The sequence below is a fragment of the Amphiura filiformis genome, chromosome 20 (assembly GCF_039555335.1).
Source record: "Amphiura filiformis chromosome 20, Afil_fr2py, whole genome shotgun sequence".
Lineage (NCBI taxonomy): Eukaryota > Metazoa > Echinodermata > Ophiuroidea > Amphilepidida > Amphiuridae > Amphiura > Amphiura filiformis.
The window spans coordinates 3,330,702-3,358,041 of record NC_092647.1 but is presented as its reverse complement, the minus strand read 5'-3'; the positions used below and the strand labels follow the sequence as shown (position 1 = coordinate 3,358,041).

Sequence of the window (27,340 nt, the reverse complement as noted above, 5' to 3'; positions counted from 1 at the left end):
TCCCAGGTAGAAAAGCATGTTCCATATTACGACCAATAGGATCAAAATGGGGGTAGGGTCCTAATGTAAACAGTAAGGTACAAGCTTAATGCTCTGCATGCTAGCCATAGGCTTCAACAAGTCAAAGTTTTGAGATATTTTCTCAAAATATCAAGAGTTATCTCAAGAACCACTGAACCAATACTAGGCTTGTTTGTACTCATATTTATGCATTTTTCATGCCAAATTCCAAACATGGTCGTTAAAATATACGCTTCTGAAATTTTTGAAGTAAAAAATTTTTTTAACTTGGCATTTGCAGTCGACACCTGCAAGGAGAGAGTTAAATGGAGCAAGCAAAAGCTGTAAAGAAAAGTTTAAGATTTGGTTCAATCTGAGACTAGTATTTGGTTTACTAGTCTCAGGTTCAACTCAACGACAGAGTTTCTACTAAGATTGCAAATTAACTGTGGAAGCAAATATTCTTTCAAAAGTTAAAGGCCCATTCAGTGTTCCCAGCAAAAGTGTAAAAAAATTTAATTATGTATAAATTGCCTATATACAAGTGAAGGATAGGTCGTTGTCATTAGGTATTTTTCAAATGAAAAATTTGGCAAAAAATGTGACGTGTCATGTCAAAAGGAGACACTTTTGGGCAGGTAATGAATTTTGAGGTTTTACATATCTTAAATAAAGAGATATTTTGCTCCCAAACGCCGTTTTCTCCAATGAAATCGGACATTCCTAAGCGAAGATATTGAGTTCGAAAGTTATGGTATTATAAAATTGGAAATTGAGATGTCGGTCTTTAAAAATATTATTGACAATGTTGAGAGTAGGAATTAACTTGAAAAATGTCTCAAAAAATACAAGATGCTAGTTATATTCGGTCTGAAACTATCAGACAATATTTTTAACATTAATAACATCACAAATTCGCAAAAAACCCAAATTATGAAAAAATCACCCACCGTCAGATTTTAGGCTATATCTCCATTTACAATCCTGCCCAAAAGTGTCTCCTTTTGACATGACACGTCACAAATGACAAAAAACAGTAGTAATATTGACAAAGCTGAAGCCCCATTCAAATACATGCAATGTAGCTAATTTTTCTACTTTTAGAGAAATTACACGTTCGTATAAAATGTCTTATTTTGTCTTTAATATACGGCTTTCGGCTAAACCACTAGCATGCTATGTTTGCACATTACACAAAGGTGCCAAAATCCGAATTATGATGATTTTTACGATCTTGCGATTGAGCAAATCACTGAATGGGCCTTTAATTTTAAAAAAACATTGGACTAAAACAAGAGTGGGACTTTCTCTTAAAGGAGTATTTTGTGATCCTAGCATCCTCTTTTATGACATTTTTCAGTACATATCCACGAAAAAAGCATATTCCCAAAATTTCAGTTGATTCCGATTTTGCGTTTGCGAGTTATGCATGATTATGTGTATTACACTGCTCCATAGACAATACGTTGTAATTTCGTTCTGGTGCACCAGAACGAAATTCAAATTTCACGATATCTTGGCTAAACGAATTAATCTGCAAGAAATATTTTGTACATAAACATTATGTAGCCAGAGGTTTCAGTGATATAAAAATCTCAACTTTTTTGAGAAAAGTGGGGGATGAGGCTGTGGATCACGAAATGCCCTTTTAAGAATGTATTTAATTATTTACAACATAGACAAGCAAAAGGAAAATTATGTATTTGACTTAGTAAAGAAAAAGGGGACATGGAAAATTCAAACACCCAATCTCTTTACAAAATGCAAAAATATGATTTTTGACTGTTTTTTGAGATTTTTTTATTCAACAAATGGTTCCACAAGAGGGTTCTGTTATTGATAATTAATAAATAAAAAATTCCCAAAGACGACGAAAAAAAGAAACCCTGTTCTACGGGCGGACGGACCTTTCAAGTAGGGTCGGTCGGCTCTTTTTTTTTTTTTTTTTTAAATAACACAAAAAATCACCAAAATCTGTAAATAATTTGCAATTTGAGAAAATACAAAAAAAAATGTTATTCCTGAAATTTCCGAAATTTGGGTCGGCATTCATTTGTACAGGAATTTTTTTTCCCAATTTGTTCAAAATCTGGGTCGGTTGGGCCCGTAGAACAGGGTTTTCTTTTTTCGTGGCCTAATAAATTTTACAGAATTTGGCCAGTTCCATGGTGACCAGGGTAGAACATCTATATGACTTAATCACATTTTGACTTCCTGTAAATGCTTTCCTTTAAAAAGTCTCCTTCAATAAGCTTCCTGTTGTGAAGTTATTACAGAGATATATAATGTATCTGAAAATATGCAGCAATTTTCTAGCTCACAGTTGGCATTTCCATTTAAAATCCACACTACCCCTGTGGATGATTTTGGAAATATCGTCCACAGGGGGAGTATTACTTTCAAATGGAATGAGCACATTAGCACCTCCATTTGAAACTCACCCTCCCTTTGTGGAAGATTCAGGTTGAATCTTTCTCAGAGGGTGTATGGAATTCAAATGGAGCTGCCTATTATGCTCATTCCATTTGAAATTCATACTCCCCCTGTGACAGATATTTCCAAAATCTTCCACAGGGGTAGTGTGGATTTTAAATGGAATAGCCCATTGCAGCTAGAATCATCTTCACAGTAAGACAACTCCCACATAATGAACACTTTGCAAACTGATTCAAAAAGAAATAAACTCATGTTTTAGGAGCTGTCAACTACATATCCGCTGAAAATGAAAATGTCATGGGGAAGAGCAGATTTTTAACGTTTAGATAAAAAGAATTGTTGTATTTGCTAATTGCAAACCCGAATATTACAATCATTTGAATAAAAATACCCATTTTAGAGTGTTAAGGATTGATTGATTTATTGTTGCAATGACAACTTTTGCTTTAATTTAATTAATATTCAACAAAAAATGCAAATAGACTTTCAAAACATAAGTAGGCCTACCGACAACATTAAATGAATAAAATCGCAAATAAGTATCTCTAAAATAAAAATGCACAAATTTGTTCTTTTATATTTAATTCAAAATATCATTGCAATTTAAGGGTATCTGACGTATTGTTGGTCGAAGCAGCAAAAAATGTAGTTCACAGCATCTTGCGAATGGTAGTGAGCTTTAGCAAAAATTGCATTGCTCAATTCATAGCGAGCGTGTAGAAGAATTCAAATAACACAAATATACTCTGTAGGTCTTGTGGTTCTTGAGTCATGTTGTAAAGAGGGCTGAAACAACAACACTTTTGTAACACGTACATAACTCATTAACAACAATAAATTAAGCAAGTTTGCAAAGTATATGATTTGTAGAATGAACTTTTGCACCAAAGTGTTATTTTTCAATAATATATTGATTCAGATAATGAAAATCGTTTTTTTTTGGGGGGGGGGTTGATTCGACCAACAATACTTTGTATACCCTTAAAATGAGCAAAGAGCAAAAACAGAAACACAGAAAAATGACCACTTTTACAGTTTAAAAAAAATGACGCTATCCAAAATAAATGTTACCATTCTATGTTAATCTGATGTCACCCAAAGACCCAATTCAATTAATATACTTGAAGTCAAAAGTTCTAACTTCTTTTTAAAGTACATTCTATCTCAAGTTTCAGCTAAATTCAGCTCAGCATGGACCAAATAATCTATTGGAAAATAGCATTGCACCAGGCCTCCTTTTACGTGTTGCTGCATTATACTACTTTTCAGTAGGAGAATAGTGGACTCCTTTCAGCATCACCAACAGTATAGAATATGATGTCATATTGGATTGTCAAGTATGGGGCCCAATGGGCTCTTCCATTTGAAATCCACATTCCACCTATGTAAGATTTTGGAAATATCTTCCACAGGGGGAGTATGAATTTGAAATGGAATGACCATATTAGACAGCTCCATTTGAATTTCATATACCCTCTGAGAAAGATTCAACCTGAATCTTCCACAAAGGGAGGATGAGATTCCAATGGAGCAGTTAAATGTGGTCATTCCATTTGAAATTATACTCTCCCTGTGGAAGATATTTCCAAAATCTTCCACGGGGAGTGTGGATTTTAGATGGAATAGTCCATTACACTACTTTTCAACAGGAGAATAGTGGACTCCATTCAGTGTCATCAACAGTATAGAAAATAATGTTATATTGGATTGTCAAGTATGGGGCCCAATCTTGTGTACATCTAAAATTTAGGCATGATCCTATTTATACAATTTCATATTACATACATATTTATACAAAGAAGTGCTTTAAGGGCTCGGACAGCAACATTTTCACATTTTTGTGGGACCTGAGAGCACATCAGACATATCGAATTGCATTCTGAATACGAGGAATGTTCTTCTGATATCAAATAATTCATGATATAATACACATTTTATGGCAAATGATTAAAAGTTTATATTTTTGATATTTAACAGTCCTCAAAGTAACAGTCCACATTTGTGTGGGACCTGAGAGCACATCAGACATATTGAATTGCATTCTGAATACAAGGAATGTTCTTCTGATATCAAATAATTCATGATATAATACACATTTTATGGCAAATTATTAAAAATTTGATATTTTTTATATTTAACAGTCCTCAAAGTAAACTTTATAAATCTTATGATATGTACTTAAGGTCGGATCGTCGGCTATCGTGTCATGCACCGAATCCCCTCAAAATTTCCTTAATTGTGCCCTATCCTGTAATAAATATCTTCCCCAAATTACAGATCGGGGATCATTGAAATCATTCTGCATCCGCAAAAAACGCAGTGTTAATTTTCACTAACTTAGCCGTCTCATTGATATTGCACAATAACAATAGTATCGTGTATGCATGAATAGAATATAATAACATTATGTAAGCGTAGCCGTAGTTTCATTGAACATTTTTGTCAAATTTTTCTGGGAATTTTCTTTTAATGCTATGAATTGTACAGTAGGAATATATGAAATTATCAGTGCTTTCTAGTGAGCGACACAATTCACACACTCATGTACGGCCGGCTCTTGTCTTGTCATGTCACGAAGCTGTGCAGCATTCCCTATACTCACACACACACACACTGCTTGTATAAAATACGGAGCTATTTGGCTCCCAATTTCACTAGTTTACGTGCGCACAATTAACTTACCAGTCAATTTGGTAAATATCCAATACCTCAAAGTCATAAATGAAGTGGAGATATGCATGTTTCTATAACTGAACCATTATTATATTTGGTTTTACATGTCTGGTAATTTCATGATTTCGCCAGACCTGTCCCATTGAACGCTGTACAAACTAGAACTAAAGGAGCCCACGCAGCGTCGGGCATCGCCTAAATTTTTTTTCCAATTGCGATAACACGCATCGCGAGTCACGAATAAGAAAACGGCAGCGAGCAAAATTACGGCAATATTATTGACTCCCCGTTTTAGCGGAAAAAAGTTTTACAGAACTTTGAGGGCGTTATCTGAATAATGTTTCCCCACCTAGTGAAAGAATTAGACTTTGGTCAGAGACTTTTAAAGTAGCAGAGATTAATTGTTATAAATAGATCTTTCTTTATGAATGAAATTTGCCACCTGTTACATAATGTTTGGACAATTATACACGCAAAAGTGTTTTCCGTGAAAAAAGCCTAAAACAGGGGAATTTCAGAATTATTGTCTAATATACCCATGCAGGAAAATAGCCACTATTTCAAATCAGAATTATGTATCCATTTCAAATATATAACCAATTGAAGATAAGTCTTTACTCCACTGATTTTTAATGTTTCATGAAAATTTAAACAATTCTTATGTTTTTCTTTATTTTTGAAAATTCCCTAATTTTTTCTACTAATAATTATTGCTAGCCTAGAGGGAATGTGATATTGTCTCCATAGTTTGTGGGGTGGTTAATAAGCCTAATATCTAAATTCTCTCGCCAGATTTTTTGGATAAAGTGTTTACTTTTTGAGAAAAATCATTTTTTCTATTTTTAAATTAGGGAAATCTAGAAACACCCATAACTTAAAATAGAAACACTTTATTAAAAAAAGCTGGCGAGAAAAGTTTCTAAATTTAATAACCTTTCATATGACACCTTGTTTGTTATAATTGGCCCTATGGTTAGCTCAGACAATAATTATGAAATTGGGACATTCAGTGTTTCTAGATCAAATCAAGAAAATTTGAGCAAGTACTAACATTACCTTCAAATATCCCCTATATTACTGGCCAATATATTGAAAAAAAGTCACTAATATTATTTGGTAACATTTTTGTAATAACATGATCCAAAAAGCAGTTCTATAAATGGGATAGAAAGGAGAAAAAATAATATTTAAACATAGTATCCATTTTCAAACTTTTACCAATTTTAGTGAACGAGGCTTAGTGTCAAAACCACTTTATGTGCAAAGTCAATGGGGCTTTCCAATGATAAAAAATGGCATAACTCAAAAACGCTTTGTTGGCAAAAATTAAAACTTGGCAGGCAAGTTTTTCTCACCCAACTCAACATCCTGTATCATTTTAAACCAAATCTGTGCATGACACCGTAGCCGATGTTTCTACCTTAATGTAGCCTTTTTTTTTAAATTGAAAGTTAAACATAACAAGATTACCTAAATTCTCTCGCCAGCTTTTGTTACTTTTCAGCTTCTTTAAGCAGAAATACATTTTTAATGACATCAATATTTTCACAGACTAGAAACACGTGCTATTACGTAATTAATGGACTTAGCGAAAAAGCTGGCGAGAGATTTTAGATAATATTTATTTACAATTTTTCCAATAGTAAAAGTTGGAATCAGAGTTGAAGTTTTTGCTAGCAATAATTATTAGTCGTAAAATTAAGGTTAAACTAATTAATTGATATTCATTAATTGATGCAAATTAGCAGCTCAAATATTTTGTGGTTTCAAGCATTGGGATGTGTAGTTTACTCATAAAAATCAAGAGGTGTGCACCAGGAGGCAGAATATTTTTTATAATTTTTTCCTTGCCGACGTGTGGGAACCGAGTTTCCTACCTTAAAGTGTATGTTGCTGGTATGAAATGCCGGGATGAAAAGTTGCATGATGACCAGTTGAAAATTTTGACCTTTCATATTGAAGATACACATTTTGTCCCCCACAGACCTAATTTTGTGTACATGCGCATTTATAGTCTGGGGGTAGGGGTGCGTTTGTAAATGCCTCCAACTGTGGAGGTGTGTGTGCTTTGTCACATTCACACTGTGGAGTCTGCTAACAACCGTGGAGCTCCACAGTTGAAGATAAGCTCAAAAATGGGGTTTTTGAGCCATAGAGGGGGGGTATACCACCTGTCATTTTCTGATTAGAGCAACCTCCACAGTATGGCGGTTGCTGTGAGATTTGTGTAAAAAAATCTCCCCAGTTTGAATGTGGGTGTGTGAATCTCCCCAGTTGGAATATACACACACCTCCACACTTGGCGGCATTTACAAGAGGGGGGTGTGTGTGTGTGTGCTTTGGAAAACGTCACTATCTGAGCCCTTAACTAAAACTCTCAGTTGGATGGTGCATAGATAGTGAAACAATGGGCTATTCCAGTTGAAATCCATACACCCCCTATGGATGATTTTCTTCCACAAAGGGAGTGCACATTTCAAATAGGGTTACCTGAATGAATGACTCCATTTCAAATCGACACCCCCTGTGTAGGCAATTAAGGTCATGACTTAACAGGGGTGTATGGATTTCAACTGGAATAGTCCAATATGAAGGTACATGCCAATAAATACACTGTTATTTTATTCTGTGTAAAAGGATACGCTTTAATGGCTACATATCACTCATGAACAATGCTTTCAAAATTGAAACACTGTGGCCTGTGCCGGTTCTTACCGATTGATGACACATTAGGCTATGCAATAATTTCACACTGCGTATTATCTGTCTGCATTTGCGACATGTTAAATCTCACTCAATTTCATTCACTCATTTAGTAATTTCTCACTCATTCCGATTCATTTTATACAATTCAAGTACCATATATTGCCACTAGTAAAATTTCCCTCATGTTTATATCAATTGCACTGCTGCTAATAATTGTGCTATTCCATTTAAAAGCAACACGCCCCATGTGGAAGATTTTGGAAATATCATCCACAGGGAGTATAATTTCAAATGGAATTAGCACATAGGCAGCTCCATTTGAATTTCATACACCCTCTGAGAAAGATTCAACCTGAATCTTCCACAGAGGAGAGTGAGTCTCAAATGGAGCTGCCTAATGTGCTCATTCCATTTGAAATTCATACTCCCTCTGTGCAGATATTTCCAAAATCTTCCACATGGGGAGTGTGGATTTTAAATACAATAGCCCATTGTTCTCAAGAGTTAATATGACATCTCAAACTTGTAGGGACTTTTTTAGGTGTTAATTACACAATTTCAATATAATTCAGTACCCCCCTCTCATACATTATTTCTTAGATCAGAACAACACTTTGGGGAGGGAGATCTGTGTCATGGACTCTGCTGGAGTGCTATTCTTGGACCTCCCTCCCACAGGTACATTTGTTACACAATTATGGAAGCGCTCAAGTGTATATACACTTACATTCACATTAAAGTACATGCATGATTGTACAAGGAAATCAAACAGAGAAAAAAAGGTATTCAGATTTGGGACAGCCGAAAATGTGTGTGTGATCCGATCAAAGAAATTTAGTATTAAAATTGTCATTAAAAAATTTATTTGCTGATATGGTGGAAAGAAATATTCCATTCTTTTGCATGTCATTACATGTAAATATTTGCAAAATGTCAAATTGGCATAGAAACATTAGTCCAATTTTAACACAAGTCTGTTTTTGATGTGATTTCAGTATTCTGTAGTCTGATGTTAAATGGGCAAAATATTAAATGACCAGAATAACAATTGATTTAAGCAGACAACTGGCTCCATCTGGCTGATGGCGTCATATTTTCTGTCTCCTGACATGAATACTAATCGCTAACTGTTATGGTGATGCTGAAAACGCAGGTTGTTTGATTTCTAAACCATTTCGGAGGTTTTTCCCCTTTAAAGTAGCGGTAAGGTAAAGGAGGTGATCCTGTATATAAACAGTGAGCAAAGTGCCCATCTCTCTTTCATTGGCGATTGGACCAGACTCCTCCAGGTAAGGGGATCGCTACACCTCCTCCACAGTGCGTCTGTTGCCTTCCCAGCATTTAAGAATGCTGGTACCCATTTAATTTATACACCTGGGTGTAGAGGAGTAATCGAGATAAAGTGCCTTACTCAAGGGCATAACACAATAGCTTCACAGTGCAGCATTTTATCTCTAACATTTTGATTTGGGGGATATAGCATTTCAGGATGGTTGGAAGTCTCTGTTCAGGGATGGGGTCCGATGGGGGATGTGTAACATATAGCTTTTTGGAGTGGTATTGTCCTCAAAATTACCTGAAAATTGGCATCTCTGATAGTACAGCTAATTTTCTTTTAATTATCATGTATTTTGTAGCTATGTGCATTCTTTGTTCATATTATAAAGAGTTGAAGGAAACAGTGCAGATGACAATTATCATATGTATATATGCATAATAGCCTATACCTTAAGTCATAGTCATACAATTTATAACAAACATAATGCATATATATCTATCTTTCTTAAATGAAAACAATAAATCTGATTTCAAATTCAATATGCCAATTTCACTTTACAAAGTCCCCAATGTTATTCAAATTGAGAGCTTTCCATGTTTTTTCACCAAACTGTTCAAAACCGTACCCGAGAAAAAGAGTTTTCTCTTCTTCTTTCTTCCTTCCTCCCTTCTTTCCTTCCCTCGCCAAAATAGGCTTGAGGCGTTAGGGTTAATACATTACCTTGTTTTGGTAGTGGGTATTTGACTCCAAAGAAGCGTTCATATTCAGGTATAGTGTACTTGAGGACATCTAGAGCCAGCTGCGTTTGACTAAGCTTATCTTCTGATGCAAACACTGCAACCTGTTGGTATTAAAGCAAGTCAGAAATAAGAAAACAAGAAATTGTCATGATCAAGAATATGGAAAGGACCTTTTAAAGGTGGGTGACCCAATTGACAACAAGGGAGGGGGCACAAACTTGGGGGGGGGGCAAGAAAAAAGGGGGGGGAATGTCCCCCTTGCCAAAATCAACCAATTTTGCACAAAATTACTGCAAAAAATGGAAATATTTATGATTTAGGGTTTTGCCTCAAAAAGGGGGGGTGCAAACTGAAGGGGGGGCAAGAAAATATTGGAGCAAATTGAAATTCTCCCATTTCCCCCATTGCTTCTAGAACCAAACTGCTGGAGCTTGGAATAAGACCAGTGATGGGCCTCAATGTGAGGTAGAAAACATCATGACTGTGTTACAATTGATCCGGGGGCACTCAAATATGACAGTGTAATGCATGCGTGACCAAATTTTTTTCAAACACCCCCTAAACGAGTTTTACCCAACCAGCAAATTTAGCCCCTTAATAATAAGGTAATTTAGTGTAGAATTTATATTAATGAGTTTTTGGCTGGTGAAAATGCAACAAATGTACCCTTTTTGGACTCATAAATTTACCAAAAATTTGAAAAGGTACCCTAAACAAGTTGACCAGTTTCAGAAAACTACCCTTATTCTTGAAATACTCCTAAACGCGTCACGTGCGTAACTTGCCTTGCCTAAAAAAAACACCCCCTTTTACTTGTTTTTTTGGTCACGCATGCGTACAGACCATTCACCCACCTTTAATGCTTTAATCTAAACGTAACAGAAAGATTGCAAAATTGATTAATTACAGATACATGGAACAAATAATACTGTAAGTTGTAATATTCAATCACTGCACATCTTAGCTTAATCTTAGACCTTAATTAAGCCAATAAATTGGCCAGCAAAATAGCTTTAATTAACTCCAGTTACTGTATTATACATTCTGAAACCATGTTATTTCAGGCAACAACTGCATTACTGGACGAACTCGTCTCGTTAGAAGTATTGAGAAGGCCGCTATTGGAACAAACTGAATAAACCTTGCAATACTTGATCAGTTTCAAAGTAAATATTAGGTCCGACATGGCTGAGATTTTATATATGCACTGAAACCGGTAGTGTATTATTGCATAGCAGTGACTAAAAACACACAGGTATCACCCAAGAAGAAATCTATAACTAAAACACCCCAGCAGCACTGCTCCAGCACATTGTGGACAAGCATAAAGCATCGACCGAATACCAACAAAGTAAAAACAGACAAGGAGAAAAACAAACTACAAGAAAATAAATACCACATCATACATGTACCACCAGCTTGACCCACAACATTAACAGATACAGGGGTTAGTTTCCAAAGCCTCCAACACAACAATCCTGCTTTCAAACAACGAATAAACAGGCAAATTGTAGACCATCTTTCTTGTCAGCATGTTAAGGCTATAATAGGATTGGGGTGGGTGATGCGAAGTCTTAGAAACACATGTATCAAATTCTCATGTTTTTATAATTTAGATATTTTTGGTCAGATTTTATGTGTTGTCTTACTTGGGCTAAAAATATCGAACAAAATGACAGTGGTTGTGAGAGTAAGAATGTGAATGTGAGAAAATGGTTTTGAGAGTGAGAATGTGAATGTGAGAAAGTGGTTGTGAGAGTGAGAATGTGAATGTGAGAAGTGGTTGTGAGAGTGAAAATGTGAATGCAAGAAAGTGGTTGTGAGAGTGTGAGGATGTGAATGTGAGAAAGTGGTTGTGAATGTGGGAATGTGAATGTGAGGAAGTGGTTGTGAGAGTGAGAATATGAATGTGAAAAGTGGTTGCGAATGTGAGAATGTGAATGTGAGAAAGTGGTTGTGAATGTGAGAATGTGAATGTGAGAAAGTGGTTGTGAGAGTGAGAATGTGAATGTGAGAAAGTGGTTGTGAGAGTGAGAATGTGAATGTGAGAAAGTGGTTGTGAGAGAACAAATGTGAATGTGAGAAAGTGGTTGTGAGAGTGAGAATGTGAATGTGAGAAAGTGGTTGTGAGAGTGAGAATGTGAATGTGAGAAAGTGAACAATTATAAAAGTGAAACAAAAAGTGAATGTCAGAATGTGCATGTATACAGAACTAATTAGACTTGAGAAAGATAAAATGCAATCCGAAAAGGAGAAACACAGAACGGCAGAAATATGACAGGGAAATATGAGGATGAGCAGAACATTTGGAGACAGAATTGCACCTATCCTGTTCGTCCATGCATCTATCGGTTTTCAACTCTGCGTAACACTATACATACAAACAACCAAAGCAAGGGAAACGATACACCATGCACAATAACGAATGGCAAAATCAATAACACCAGTGTGGAGCAAGTGTATCAATCACTGTTATTTGTATTCTAACAACCATTCTATCAATTCATACAGAATACATGCACCATATATATATGTGACTCCTCGCCACAACTGAGCCCGGATGTCGCCAATCATCATTTTTGAGATATTCAACCAAAATATTCTGCTTGAAATTAGCTTTAAAATGATGTATATCATGTCTATAGTACTTGACATTTAAGTAGTGAAAATCAATAAAACAGTCAATAAATCCTTTCTTTCCTATTGTTTATTGTTAAGTTCGATGGAGCATATCTCAATAGTGGCACTGGCGACATCCGGGCTCAGTTGTGGCGAGGAGTCACATATTTGCAAAAATTGTTTTTTTATTATATCTACAAAATGTCAAGTTATTTTCTATATTTCAATGATACCCTTCAAATTTAAAGTGATTTTGGGATAAACAGACAAAAATATTTTAAGTTCTGATTAACTATGTGTCTTCAAAATATCAAGTGAATTTGCTACATTTCAAATGATATGCTTTAAATTTAACTCGAGTTTGGGATAAATAGACAAAAATATTTTAAGTTTATCACATCTGCATTCACGAGGTAAACACTTAGGCTAATGAAAGTCGATTCCTTGTTTCCCGTTACCCTACTCCGCTCAAAACCAATTGCTGGCCAAATATTTCATTATTTTGAATAAAATGTTGATTTCTAACCAACTTTAACATACCAATAAATAATTGTGATTTTAAATATATCATAAATCTGTTTCTGTTGATTTTCAGGGAATTAACTTTTTGATCTGCTCTTATCTCATCCCGTAAAAAATATTGTGAAACTTTTGATAAAAGTTGTACAATCACCTTCAACTTCATGTGGTTGTAAACTACATCTGTACACTACAAACTGTGATTTATCACATGTATACATGGGTAGTTATTGGTTTACACCTGTAACAGATGCAATAATGAAATGGTATAAAATAATGAATAATGAAAAATGAAATGGTCACCTACACAGTCATGAAAAATTGTGCAACGGGAAACAATGAATTGACTTTCATTGGCCTTACAGAACATCTGAGTGGGTTTTTACCATGAATAAATACACTGCAAAACACCCCAACTTGTAAAACAAAACAAACAAATATACATTGCAAGCAAACAAACAAATACACAGCAATATAATTTGGGAAACCCTAAACTTAAAGTTGCATTCCCTGATTTTGGGCAGAGGGTGCCCACTATCATTAGGCCATATACTTGTTCATATTTCCATACAGGACAAAATTTTAACTAGTAACATCATTAACATGTCTGACTGGTGTCAAATTTATGTCAGGATAAATGAGGATACTAGTTCTAATCCGAGGGGGGGGGCACATCAAAAAATGTTGGTGGGTATGTTCCCCCGGAATTTTGAGTTTGAGCGGACGCCGTACCAGTAAATGGGGGTCTTTTGGAGCTGCGAACAAGTAAAATGAGGACTTTTGGAGCTGCGAACAGTTAAAATCAAGGGTCTTTCTTGGCTTTCTGGTTGTAAATCGCCTGAAATGATCAAAATCAAGGGTCTTTGGAGCTCTATTTGAGTCAAATATAGGGGTTCTTTCCAAGCTGCAAAATTAAAAAGAGGGGTCTTGCCGGGGGAACATACCTGTATGGTCGTTTGTGTTAAGTGCCCCCCCCCCCAGTTCTAATATGGGATAAAGTCACAAAATCATGAAATGGAGCTACATGTAGTGTTAGGTTCTGCATTTCCATGGTTTCTTCTACAAGGGAGTTATCTTCATCCTCAAGCGCAAGTTTCATAGTGAAAAAACATGGTAGAGCATTAAAACTATAAAAGCATATCTGTGATGCGATCAAGCAAAATGAGTCGGATGTCGGGAATACTGATTTTGAGATATAATCAATAATAGTATTCAACTTCCTTTGTATTTCATTGTTCTGGGCAACAATAAAATGGCCATATCTCTGGAACCTAGAAGTACATGTAAGTCTAATTATGATGGGGTTTTCAGCAAAATAAAGCTTTGAGAATGGCTCATATAATGAGATTGAAAAACTGAATTTTGATTTTGATCAACATCAGACTCAGTTTGCTTGATCGCATCACATATATGTACATACTACATGGAGATAACAACCTTCTTTGCAATATACATGTATCTCGAAATACACTCAATGTGACTTCACCCCCTGTTAGAACTAGCATCCTTAATTGTATACATTAGACTACAAGCACCACACAGACTGTTAATATTAATATTTACACTACCTTAACAAATTCGTGTCCATGTTGTTGCTAGCATTTAAATATGGTGGGAAAATATAATCGGTATAGCAATATTTTAATACATATCATGTTCAACTATGTACATACTTGATGTACTTTGCATAGGGATCACAATGGATTTTGTTTGCAGGCATGATGCAGTCATGTCTACAGTAGAATTCATCTCGACCTTTGCAGGACTTAACCCCATTAAAAGCTATTAAACCAAGATAACACTCATTGAAACAGCTCAACTGATTAAATCGGATCTTCTCTGGTTGTGCACAAGTGACTGTTTTCATGTGCGATATCGCAATAAAGCTGGTATTCATAGCTTCAGTTGGGTAACCGATTATAAAGGAAGCGAAAGGAAACAATGTTATGTGTGGCTTTGTTCACGAAATCAGACAATGGCGTGCTTTTTGTAAAACAGCATTCTTGAAAATGAGCAACATAATGATTTTTGACTTAACACGGTTTGGAAATAATTTCTTCATATTTTTGGTGTTATCTGTCGTTTACATGTCCTTCCTAAAACACAAAAGTACGACCCTCTCCAAACACCTAAATTAGCTAAAAATTTAGGACATGTTACAAAACTATATTGTCTAGAATTTTAGAAGAGTACTTTTAATATTGGCCGGTTATTTTTCACACAGCGACGTTAACTAGGCAATGTACTATTACCTATAACATTAACTAAAACACCAAAGTACGAATATTTCCAAACATCTAAATTAGCTAAAATTTAGGACATGTTAAAAACTATATTTTCTAGAACCTTAGAAGAGTACTTTTAATATTGGCCGGTTATTTTTCACACAGCGACGTTAACTAGTCATATCCCCATACTGTTAACGTAGGGCTGTTTGTAGAGGTCACACGTCAATGGGAAAGAGCACTGTGTATTGTGTATAGGAAAACGGACAGTAACTGCAGTATGGCTAGTAAATAGCACTTATTGAAACAAAACAAAAGTGTATTATTATTATACACAGGTGAAGAAGACAAATAATAATAATAATAATAATAATAATAACAAAAATAATGATAATGATAATGAAAATAATAATAATAATATAAAACTTAAAAAAACCCTGACTGAACTCCCTTGAAACAACAATTTTTTGCTACCTATACGGTACCTCAAAGTTTCACATATTGTCTTCAACACAACGAGACACTTAATACTTTCTGTCATAATTTTGTAATCATAATGAGACAATTACACCTATGCCCTGGTTTTTCAATTTGAAATTCAATCAACAAACTTGATAAATCTAGATACGTTTGCATAATACCAAGCCACTGTGATACCAAGCCTACTACATACAATGTATTAAACAAAGTATACATCATTAAAAGATCGTTTTTTAAGGTACTCGCTTCAAAACATGCTGATTGGGAAGCTAGATACGGGTCGGGGATGCGGGGAGGGGGGGGGGGCATTCACATGTAAATGTGGTATGTTCAGGCTCTCTAACAGTTCCGAAAACCAACATTTGGGGATTATGCTCCAGTTCTCTAGCTTCACTTTGAGCAAAACTTCCAAAATTGTAGCTTTTTAGTGCAAATCTGGAAAAATTTGGAGTTTCTTAAATTCACAGTCTGTAGTTTAGCCCAATTTTAGTTCACTAGTCCCAAAAAATATTTTGAAATATCAGCTCAGAAGCAGTGTTCGAAATATGCCTCAAAAAGTTACAGGCCAGTCAGGCCTGTAACTCTGAAAAGTTGCCAACCCAGGTGAAAAGTTACCGGCCAAAACGTTTTGAGCTTTGAAACGTGACATTATAAGCTGGGACACATATTGAATTATTTCCGTCAATTAAATGTTACAACAAGTTCAATAGTGACGTTTTAAACCAAGGAATTATTTGTCATGCATATTCAAAATGAACTGTATAATTATAATAATAATTCTGAATAGGTACAAAATAGGGACGTGTAGGTTACTGCTAATATAATTCACAGAATAAAACTTAGGCTGGTCGAAGCGGTGGTTGAACCGTAAATGTTTCTGGCAAGATCGGGACTGCATTTTGTCGGATTGAAACTATTAAATTTATATACCATGCTTCGTAAGTGATTTAATAAAATAATGACAGATAAAAGATGCATTATTCATGAATTATGTTTAAAAACTAAATCTTTGACCTTTAAAAAGTTACCAGCCAGCCTGGCCGGCAACTAGACTGCTAGTCACGAAAGTTACCGGCCTGGCCAAAAAGTTACAGGCCAATGGCCGGCTGACCGGCCCTATTTCGAACGCTGCTCAGAAGCCCTATTTGTCCAGTTCTCAGTCCAAGTATGGTGCTCTGTGACGCACATCCCATCAAAATTTAAGTGTAGTTCCCTACCATGCAGGGCTTGATGCCCTCCATAACTCTGTGTTCCTTCCCTTGCCTATCGCCATTCACTATTGAGTGCATTTCTTTTACAGTGCTACTTCAACATTGATGAAAAGGAACGGCACTGAAAAAGCAGCATCTTACCCTTCCCATAATGCATTTCTTCTCTGTATTGATCAGTGGCATGACCAGGGGGAAAAGGAGGAAGCTGCCCCCTCTCCCCTGCAGTGGCAGCACTTGGGGGGAATTTCCCCCAAATATTTATCTTTCTCCCCTAGTTTGCCTCCCACTTTTGAGGCAAAAAAACCCAAATCACACAAATTGCCACTTTTTGAGGCTATTTTGTATTTTGTGCAAAATTTGTTGATTTTAACCCCCCCAAAAAAATTAACTTTTTGCCCCAATGCTCCCTTTCTAAAAAACGCTGGTGCTACCACTGCCCCCGATGCTGGCCACCTGATATTTAAGAAATTTAGGCCATTTTTTTGTATTTTTTTACCATTTTCGTCAAAATTTCCCCCCTTAAAAGTTGCCTTGACCCCCCCCCCTTACCCACACTCTGAATAGGTGCTGGCTATGCCACAGGTGTTGATTTGTTATTCACCACAACATGGGTCGATAGTGACAAGAAATACCTAAATTAGAAGATCCGGATGAGCTCTGTTAATTGACGTATTTTGGTCACTATCTATTTCACTATCGACCAATATGTTGCACTGAAGAGCAAATCAGTACACAAAAGAAATGCATTGTGGGAAGTGCAAGGTATCTTCTGACTGAAAGCATTCAGAATTTCTTTATATTGTCGTCACACATGTATACTGTCCAGCATGCACTTCCCTCCAATATAAAGATCACAAATGCCAACAATGCACTTATCAGCAATTTAAATTTTAAAGTGAAAAAAAAAATAAAACCTGAAGCAATTTTTCTTCTTTTTTCGACCAACATACATGTAATTGCTCATTTTGGAAAGGTATGTTATATGTGCATGCTTTATGTACATAAGAATCCAATAAAAACACTTGGAATTCAATACTATAGTATGGCCATACTGTGGGAAAAACCTAAGCTCTATTCACTCAGCCAATACCTTCTATGATATTTGAACCCAGACCCATTATAAGCTTACAAGTGTTTCGCATCTTTTTTCACCCAATTTTTTTCCCTTTGCATTTTATACATGCCACAAGAGCGTTGGATGAATAAAGCTTGCACCAAGTTTACAGCAGTATGTGACTATCTGTGAAGATATATGTGACAGACCTAGTAAAAGAATAATGTTGCTAAGGTTGATTTTGACTCCCATTTTTGGCTTATTCCTTCATGTAATTTTACACAAAATTAGGGTTAGGGTTAGGGTTAGTTTAGGGTTAGGATTAGGGTCAGGATTAGGGTTATATGATTATGATTATGATTAGGGTTAGGATTAGGGTTAGGATTATGATTAGGGTTAGGGTTAGGATTAGAGTTAGGGTTAGGATTAGCTTACACGAAATAATTACATGAAGGATCGACCCATTTTTGCATAATTTCTATCTCTCCAAAATGGCCGAAAGAGTCGCATTTGTCATAAAATGAAGTGATCACAGCGAGTCATACAATTTATCATGAGCAGGCCCGGAACCCTTGATCTGTCCCTGATGCATTAAATGGCAAGACAGACCTAGTAAAGGAATAATATTGCTAAATTTGATTTTGACTCGCACTTTTGCATAATTTCCCATCTGTCCAAAATGGCCAATAGGCGCATTGTCATAAAATGCAGGCGATTGCAGCGAGTCAGACAACACATCATGAGCAGGGCCCATTTCAAAACCCTATCTGCCCATGTTGTCAATAGCAAAAAATGCATTAAATGGCAAAACAACAACAGTCATATTTTTGTTTTGACCTTGTTCCATTTCACTAAACAAGTTGTAAACTTGTCAAACAATGGACTATTCCAGTTGAAATCCACACACCCCCTATGAAAGACATCATGTGACCTTACACAATGTACTCTTCCACACACAGAGTGTGAATTTCAAATGGGGCTATTACATGTATACCTAAATGGGCGACTCCATTTGAAATCTACACTGTGTGCAAAATTAAAGCCATAATATTTGCTGAGGATGCTCTCAATATTCTGTTTTTAAACTATATGATTTACTTTATTAAACTAACATACCCTGCAAAAATCAAGACTTTAGGTGCTGTAGTTAATATAAGTAGTTTTGTCAAAATCCAAGATTTTGAATAAAGCATAATTATGAGGCGTTCATAGTACATAGTACACAGTACATTATACATGGTGTGTGGGACGGTCATACACACATCAAAGGACTGTGCCATAGCACAACCGATGGAATGACACACATTTTTGACATCGCGCTGTTATTCAAATTTTCTTTGCTTTACTTCAGTTGTTTAACTCAAAATTAAAAGGGGACCTGACAGTAAAAGCTAACATTTTATGGAAAAGAAATGCTAATCTATTTTTATGGCAGTGTTACACTATGGCTTTAAGGTTATGTCTTCCATGGGGGTGTATTGATTCAACTGAAATAGCCCAATGTCCTACATAGCAGACTACCTGTACATAAACTAACCAATACAAATTCTTTTATGCATTACAAAATGTACTGTTTTTGACACTGGCATGTTTTGAGGGGGCTCAGAGGGGCTTTGGAGTTATCACGGAGGGGGGGGGGTCTTTAATGGCTAACATCGCCAAAAACGACTGATTTTACATGATTTTTAACAAAGTGCCGGGGGCTTCAACCATTTTCACCTAACTGGTGCCTAAATGTCAAATTGTTAAAGGCCTAAATCTGTAAAATTGTCTTAAATTTTGCCAAAAATCTCATATATAAAAATGGGTCAAATTTTCTTGGAAATTTGTATAAATATGGGTCCACTTTTAGATTTCAAAAGGCACACATCTACCAAAATCAAACTTCAGTACTCCCCCTTACCACAATGTGTTTGTGTCCCGGTTTGTGTTTTGGGTGTGGGGTGTGTGCATTGGTATCCAAATGATGTGTTCAGGATATTTCTACTTCTTTAATTTCAACTTGTCATATGCAGTGGCGGCGGAACGATTTTGAAAGTGGGGGGGGAGCAGTCAGTGTGATGTAAAAAATCGAAATAATTCTGAGGGGGGATGGGGCCCCCTCAGAAGTGAGAAACTTTTGCAAACTGAAGGCCCAATTGAAGCCATTTGGTGGACTATTCTGGCACTATTATTGTGAACAATTTTAGTTTGAAAAAAAAGAAAAAAGAAAATGGGACGATCAAATGAAGGCCCAAATTGAAGCCATTCGTGGATAAGTTTTCACTATTATTGTATAAATTATTGCTTTTAGTGTTGGGTGTCCAAAGCATAAGCATAAAGGGGATTTTTTTTCTCCATAGGCCTACACACTGGGGAGTTGGAAAATTTTGCAAAATGAAGGTCCAATTAAAGCCATTTTGTGCATCATTTTTACACTTTCTTAAGCATGTTAAGGGTCTAGAATAGAGATTTGATTATTTATGTTCGCCCAGACATGTTACACACAGCACATTATGGATTCATGTGGGGGCCAGCCCCCCCCCCCCCCGGTTCCGCCGCCTATGGTCATATGCCATACAAATACACATCATGAATAGAAACACTATCTTTGATCTAAATTGATCAAAAGCACATTGAAGTACTGCCTCTTCTTATTAAAGTGTTTCCTATTAAAATTCATGTTTGTCATCTGCAGTTTGATCATTCATGTGCGGTGCTTGCTCTAAAATAATACAATTTCACCCTGCTCATGTCAGCCAATGGGGCCTTTATACAGAGATTGAAAAATAAGCTCCACATATACATGTATGTAGATAGTTGGGACATGTACATGTATTACTAGCATTTACAAGGGCTATAGTGGCTGGACCTGGGGCTAGTCTTTTAAAACATCATAGACTTTAAAATCTATGTCCTAAAGTAAATATTGTAACATTTCCAGAATGTTTTTTTTCAACAAAATATTATTTTTCACTATATCATAAATATTAATGACATGTGCCCTTTTCTTAAACTTCACCAAACAAATGAGGTAAAACAAAAGAAAATTGCTAAATATATAAAACCAATGCATTTCAGTCATTTGATCATTAATGGGGTTGTCCTGATGTGTTATGAATATCCTGGGGTGTATTTTCCCCCAAATATTTTTCTTGCACCCCAGGTCCCCCTGTAAAAACCTAAAATGATGAAAACTTCCACTTTTCACTACAATTTCCTCCAAAATTGCTAGATCCCCCCCTGAAATTCACTCTGCCAACCCAATAAAAATTCCCGGAGCCAAGTATTTTGCTGCATACTTCCGCAATGCTCACAGCAAGGTGCTAACAACACATAGTATGTGTGCTATACGCATCAGATTTTGTCACAAATACATGTACAGCAACTTTGAGGGCCTCAATTTTAGTTCATATACAAATCAGGATTAAAAAACCAAAACAATTGAGGGTATCCTCCTCAATGAATGTCACAATATTGGAGGGGGGACAGGGTAAAATCTGAATTCCCCACAGACACCTGTCAGTTCATAGGGTGGTGAGTAGGCATGGGAACGTTAAACGCATGTACCGTTAAACGCACGCATGATCCGTTAAACGTTTAGCGATTGTGGTAAACGTGTAACAGGCAAGTCATTTTCAACCTTCAATTTTCCATTCTTCAATGCTTATCAACAGTTGAAAGTAACAAAATCTGAAGACGACCTTAATAATTTACATGAAACTTGCTCAAAACATTCATTATTTAACACTAATACGTCAAAATAATGCATAGTTTCTGACATGTTTGGGCCACTGACTTCGCAAATTTTACCTTATGTACATGTACTGCGCCATTGGTACTAACATATTCTGTTAGAAATTCCAGTTTTGTGAGGTGCACCTTACCTATCGTATATTAATGAAATCTTGCCGCTAGACGGGGCTGGATCAATGTGGTTAATATATTAAATGCACACATCACTGATGCGTTAAACGTGAAGGAAAATAAACGGAATAACCCATCCCTGGTGGTGAGGGACTCAGGGGTGAGGGAGGGGACTCAGGGGTGGGGGATGGGGCTCAAGGGGAGCTCAGGTCCTTACTGGGAGATCAATCCTCCTTCTCCCTCTGGTTACATCCGGGGATCACTCGCACACCAAAGTGGTATGCATGCTCGTCCCAGCACCTCAAAAATGGACCCTAAATGGCGTAATCAGTGTAGAAAAATTTCACCCATTATTGGCGTAAGGCTCTCTAAATCTTACCCCTAAAATATGGCGTAATTCAGCGAAGAAACTAAAATGGAACCCTAAATGGCGCAAACTCTAAAACAAATCCATTGAAGTTGAAAAAAGATACCCTAAATGTCGAAACTTTACCTGAAAAGCACCCTTTTTTCTAAAAACGTCAACGCCGCCATGCGCCACAAGGCCAAAAATCGACCCTTTTTCGACATTTTTGGGGACGAGCATGCATACCACTTTGGTATGCGAGTGACACCCCCGGGGGTTACATCATTGATGAGGGCCCAGTGTGCTACAGACTGTGTAACTACAATGTATATTACCCACAGGGGGAGAAACTACTGGGAACCACACACTCTTGGTTGGAAACCATAGTGGTAACACGCTTCACTCATCACTATTCGAGGTGTGTCGCAGTTTGCAAATGGGGCTCGTGCCCCCTCAATCGCGAGTAGTCGTTGACAAAGACTAATATGATACGACTCAGGACTTTTGTGCAATTACATTATTTGCGACGAAAATGGTGTATTTTGCTATCTATTGCATTTTTTTTGTCCAATGAACTTTTTAAAAAAAATCCCATCACTTCCCGGTTCAAATTCTATTCTTAGTGGGTATGGATTTTAGATGGAATAGCCCAATGCAGGCCCGTACATGTTTTTTTGGTCAAAAATGGTCAAAATTTGGAGGGAAAAGTCCACTTTTCACAAAATTGCCCCCCTTGGAAAAAAGTCCACTTTTTCAAAATCAGCACCCCCAAAAAAATTCTGTGTACGGGCCTGGCCCAATGCTCTTCTATTTCTCTTACCTGTGCCGGTATAGCTGATTCCGTTCTATCGCTTATATTCTTAAAATCACACACAACGAAAGCAACCAGATAGGTACTCATAATCACTGACTCTGTATATTCATCTTGCACCAGGCCAGCCGTCGATTTGCTCCCTGTGTATGGCGTACTCGCACCCAGTAGTGGCATGTTGGACAGAGTGATGTGGCGCTTCTCTCGGATCAGGGTTAGCTTGAAAGTAGCTTTAAGGTTAGGTTCGTCAAAGCATGGAAAAGCCTTTCTTGCATCTGTTGGCTCAAACTGAGTTGTTGCTAGCACCCTATGAAAATCACACATTAAAAAAAATTATTGTTGTATAAAATAGCTGCCCAGAGTGGGAGTAATTATGTGATTCATGATTATAGCAGAGATGAATATGGTGACTAATTTACCAATTGCAGCAGGCAGCAGAGGCAGTGGCGGCGCCAGGAATTTTTTTTCGGGGGGCATTAGGGGGGCAAAGTAAATTTCAGAGGGGGCAAAATCAACAAAATTTGAGCAAAATTACTGCCAAAAGGGGAAATTTTCGTAATTTTCTTTTTTTTTCTGGGGGGGCAACAGGGGGGCAAGAGTTCTGACTGGGGGAATTTCCCCCATGCCCCCCGTGGCGCCGCCACTGAGCAGAAGTATTGAAATTTAGGGGGGAATCTTGTTCGGATCTTACTGGGACATTTGTGTGGAAAGCATTTGAAATATTTTCAAAATGAAGGCAAATTTGTGCTACTTGATGGGCTAGTGCAAAAGGCAGATCTATGTACAGGGCAATTGAATTGCTTATATTAATTATTTTTTGTTCTTTTAGGATTTTGGGGGAAGCTCCCCTATGGAAAAATTTAGGGCGGATGATGTGTCCCCGATCCTCCCTGGTTACGCCACCTACATGTATGATCACTTGTATGATGATGAGCATGATGTCCCATAACCCCCTCCTCTATAAGAAGTAAATAAGATTGCTTTTTGAAGATTTTGAAACCTCCCCCCCCTCCTTGTCAACATTTTCCAACTTGAAAAGCAAACCACTCTTGCCTTAGGCTTCCCCCTTGAATGGCCATTTGATGTGAGCAAAGCAAAAATGAGTGCCCCTCCTCCCAAAACCCTGGATCCATCCGCCCCTGGTTCCGCCCCTGGTTCCACAATGCCAAATATGATTATTTGGGCAAAAACATGACATAATTTTCTGGTTGGTTGAATGAAAGTTTTAAAATGTCTTACAAGTTACATTGTATATACATGTAATAATATAAACATCGTTAAATTATCACAAAATATTGCAAGCTTACAACAATGTACGTATACATGTACTATGTTTGTGCAGAATCAAGAGATGTTACAAATTATTTGTTTAGCAACTTACCAAGATACTTTGTTTCCCATCAAACAGTACTAGCACTTGGCGTAGGCAGGTTTTCAAAAGTGAGGGGACCCGGTGACAGGTCTGTCTGTGGGGTTTTGACCCCCCTCCCCCTTCCCCGTCTGTTTATTTTTTTTCCAATTTATGGAAATATTTCTTGCCGACTAAAATTTGTGAATTGTAGACCACAATTTTTTATCTTGCCAGGGAGTGTGAAAAATCTAGAAAGTGTGTGGGGGTGCGTGTGCAATCACTTTCAATCGAGAACACATGCACATGCACACTTCACATTTCAACCGTAGACCACTCGGTAAATGGGGGACCATCCTCGGTTTCTAGAGGTCTGCAAAATAATGTATAATTGCAAAATATGTTCTCTATCATCATGATCATTATAATGAGATATAATGTCTGCAGTTGCTAGGTTAAATTCCATAACCACAAAAATACACTATGGCGGAAAACCTTGGTATGTCGATTGCCGGATGTCCACTTTTGCATAGTCCTAAATAGTGTCCATGTTTGGAGGCGATTGCACGGGGGTGTGTGTGTGGGTGGGGGAGGATGGGTACTAGGTGACCCAAAATTGTTTCCAAAGTTTTATTTTCTATAAATGACCAATTTGCTAAATTGTATTTCACACATTACCACATAAGTTCAACATTTCGACGCAATGGTAACACCATACTTTGCCCCGACTGGGCTGGATGCATTTCCCAGACCAACTGGTTGCTTGAAGAGCGTAAAAGCTAAAAAACATCGTGAAGACTGACATCAACTCCACATTCAAGGTCAGTGGTTCCACAATGAGGGTGCCACCCTTTTAGTTTTTATGCCTTGCATGCAACCACTGAAACTAAGGGAGCGATCGTTATTTACGTCAGGGGGGAATGGGCATTTTGAGGGGGGGGACCTGAAATTTTTTCCGGGTCTTGAGGGGGGAATGCGAAATTTTTGGTTGAACCAGGAGGGGGGATTGTTAAGTTTTAAATGGAGAAATTCTGGAAAATAAGGGGGAATCAAGGGGGAATTTTGAGCGGATGCAAGGGGGAACGCGATTTTTTTTGTCAATATTTTTTCTAAAACGCCCATTCCCCCCCTGCCGTAAATAACGATCAGTTCTTAAGTTACACAACTAAACAGATGAAATAAATTATGGACTTCATGTATTTAAAAGCAGTCAGATATTTAAAAGGGCATTTCGTGATCCACAGCATCATCCCCCCCCAAACTTTTCTCAAAAAAAGTTGCGATTTTTATATATCGCTGGAAACCTCTGGCTACATAATGTTTATGAACAAAAAATTTCTTGCAGATTAATTCGTTTAGCGAAGATATCGTGAAATTTGAATTTCGTTCTGGTATACCAGAATGAAATTACAACACATTGTCTATGGAGCAGTGTAATCATGCATAACTCGCAAATGCAAAATCGAAATCAATTGAAATTTTGGGAATAAGCTTTTTTCGTGGATATCTACTGAAAAATGTCATAAAAAGAGGATGCTAGGATCACGAAATACTCCTTTAAGTCCTACCTTTCTTCCTCTCCAACTTTGTATGTACTACGGTAAAACCCATTCAGTCCATCCGCTAATGTATAGTCAAAATCCAAATTCAGTACATACTTTCTTCCTTGTTGAATTTTACTTGCCAATTTTAAATAGACTTGCTCATTCTTTTTTGTCCGTTGCATTTTAACGATATTTATCTTGGAGTCGCTTCCTTGAAGGTCGATTTTGGAAGGTTTTGTAATATTCATAGACGCTGCATGAAATACAATAAAATTGGTTGATTTAGTAGCATTCATAACAATTTCTACACTTCCAAGAACTTGGTTTGTAGTAAGATTGGGATGTAAAAATAAAGTGTAGTTCAGTGGCTTTATATCATTGGGTAGCCGAATCTCTTGCCATCCAAAGGGCCTGCCATCATCGCCCATAATTGGTCCTTTTTGAGATGGAGTCTGTGTATCTGATGTCTCATCATCAGTGGGTATACACCTAGGTCTTGCAAAACTCGCAACAATTGCTATCAGTAGTATGGAACATAAGATGAGTAGAAGTAAACAAACCGCAGCAACCTTTGAGCAGCCGACGCTCTTGTACATCACCGCAGCACCGCGGAGTTTACTGGGCCCACGTCCCTCGATTGTCCGCCTGCCATCTCCACAGACGGCTCAACATTTACTGCATGGAGTGCATGTCCCCCATCAGCAGTTGGATTTTTATCATTCGAATCATGGCCTGCTTCTTCGTCATCGACAAAATTCCGATAATTCATGTCGGCCATTTCGTCGTCTATGGCCTTGTACTCCAAATCACCCGCACCTCGTTCGGTCATGGTGAAAGTATTTTTTTACTATTCCCTTCAAGTTACTCGTGAGAAGTAAATAGTGAAGAATGAGCTCTCCTCTTCATACCGTGGTACTATACTACTTTTCTCAATCTAAAGAAGTCTTTTAATGTATTTTAAGTCTTTTGTCCTGGAAGATTTTGGCATTTTTTTCAAGTTTATTTTGCCTTTGGCTCCGGTCGAATGTGAAAGTGAACACAATAGAAGGTTTAAAGGTCACTGGGTATTTAATTTCATGTGAGATGCATCGAGCAGCTACCTGAATTGGATGATTGGGTTGGTAATTGAATGGGCGGAAACCGGAAGAAAAATAGCTGCTGCATAGAAAAATACAGAGTTAGCAAGTGGGCGCCACAGCAGTGGTTTTCTGGGTTGGCGATGGGTGAGCGGGCGCCAGTACAGTGTGGTCACAATGTGGTAGACTAGTTAAAGTCGATAATTTATTTGATCCCTAAAAATATGTTAGGCCCTATTATTAATCATAAAACGCATTTTCAGTTGAATTCGAAATTATACTGATATTTATCACAATCACCAAAAGTGGATATAGGACTTTTTTGACCAAGAAAGCAAAGAACCTAATTTTTTCGGTCGCTACTCGTATTAACTGGGCAAAGTTGGACCCTTTTTAACAGTTTTACACTTCGCTATCTTCTGATAAT

General features: G+C 37.1%; 1 protein-coding gene across 3 annotated transcripts in view; it reads right to left on the bottom strand.

The window, feature by feature from the left end:
* The window catches only part of LOC140142539 (endoplasmic reticulum aminopeptidase 1-like), a 58,837-nt gene extending 32,043 nt beyond the window's left edge, over window positions 1–26,794 (bottom strand). Inside the window, exons 1-4 of one of the 3 annotated variants that reach the window (XM_072164531.1) lie at window positions 25,862–26,794; window positions 22,955–23,252; window positions 14,541–14,567; window positions 9,815–9,935 (exon numbers count right to left, since the gene is read on the bottom strand). In XM_072164531.1, coding sequence (XP_072020632.1) covers window positions 9,815–9,935; window positions 14,541–14,567; window positions 22,955–23,252; window positions 25,862–26,433 — 1,018 coding nt within the window. In that variant the 5' untranslated portion in view covers window positions 26,434–26,794. The remainder of the gene's footprint in view (window positions 1–9,814; window positions 9,936–14,540; window positions 14,568–22,954; window positions 23,253–25,861) is intronic. The other 2 variants (XM_072164530.1, XM_072164532.1) reach the window with 2 other exon arrangements.
* Window positions 26,795–27,340: the final 546 nt, after the last annotated feature.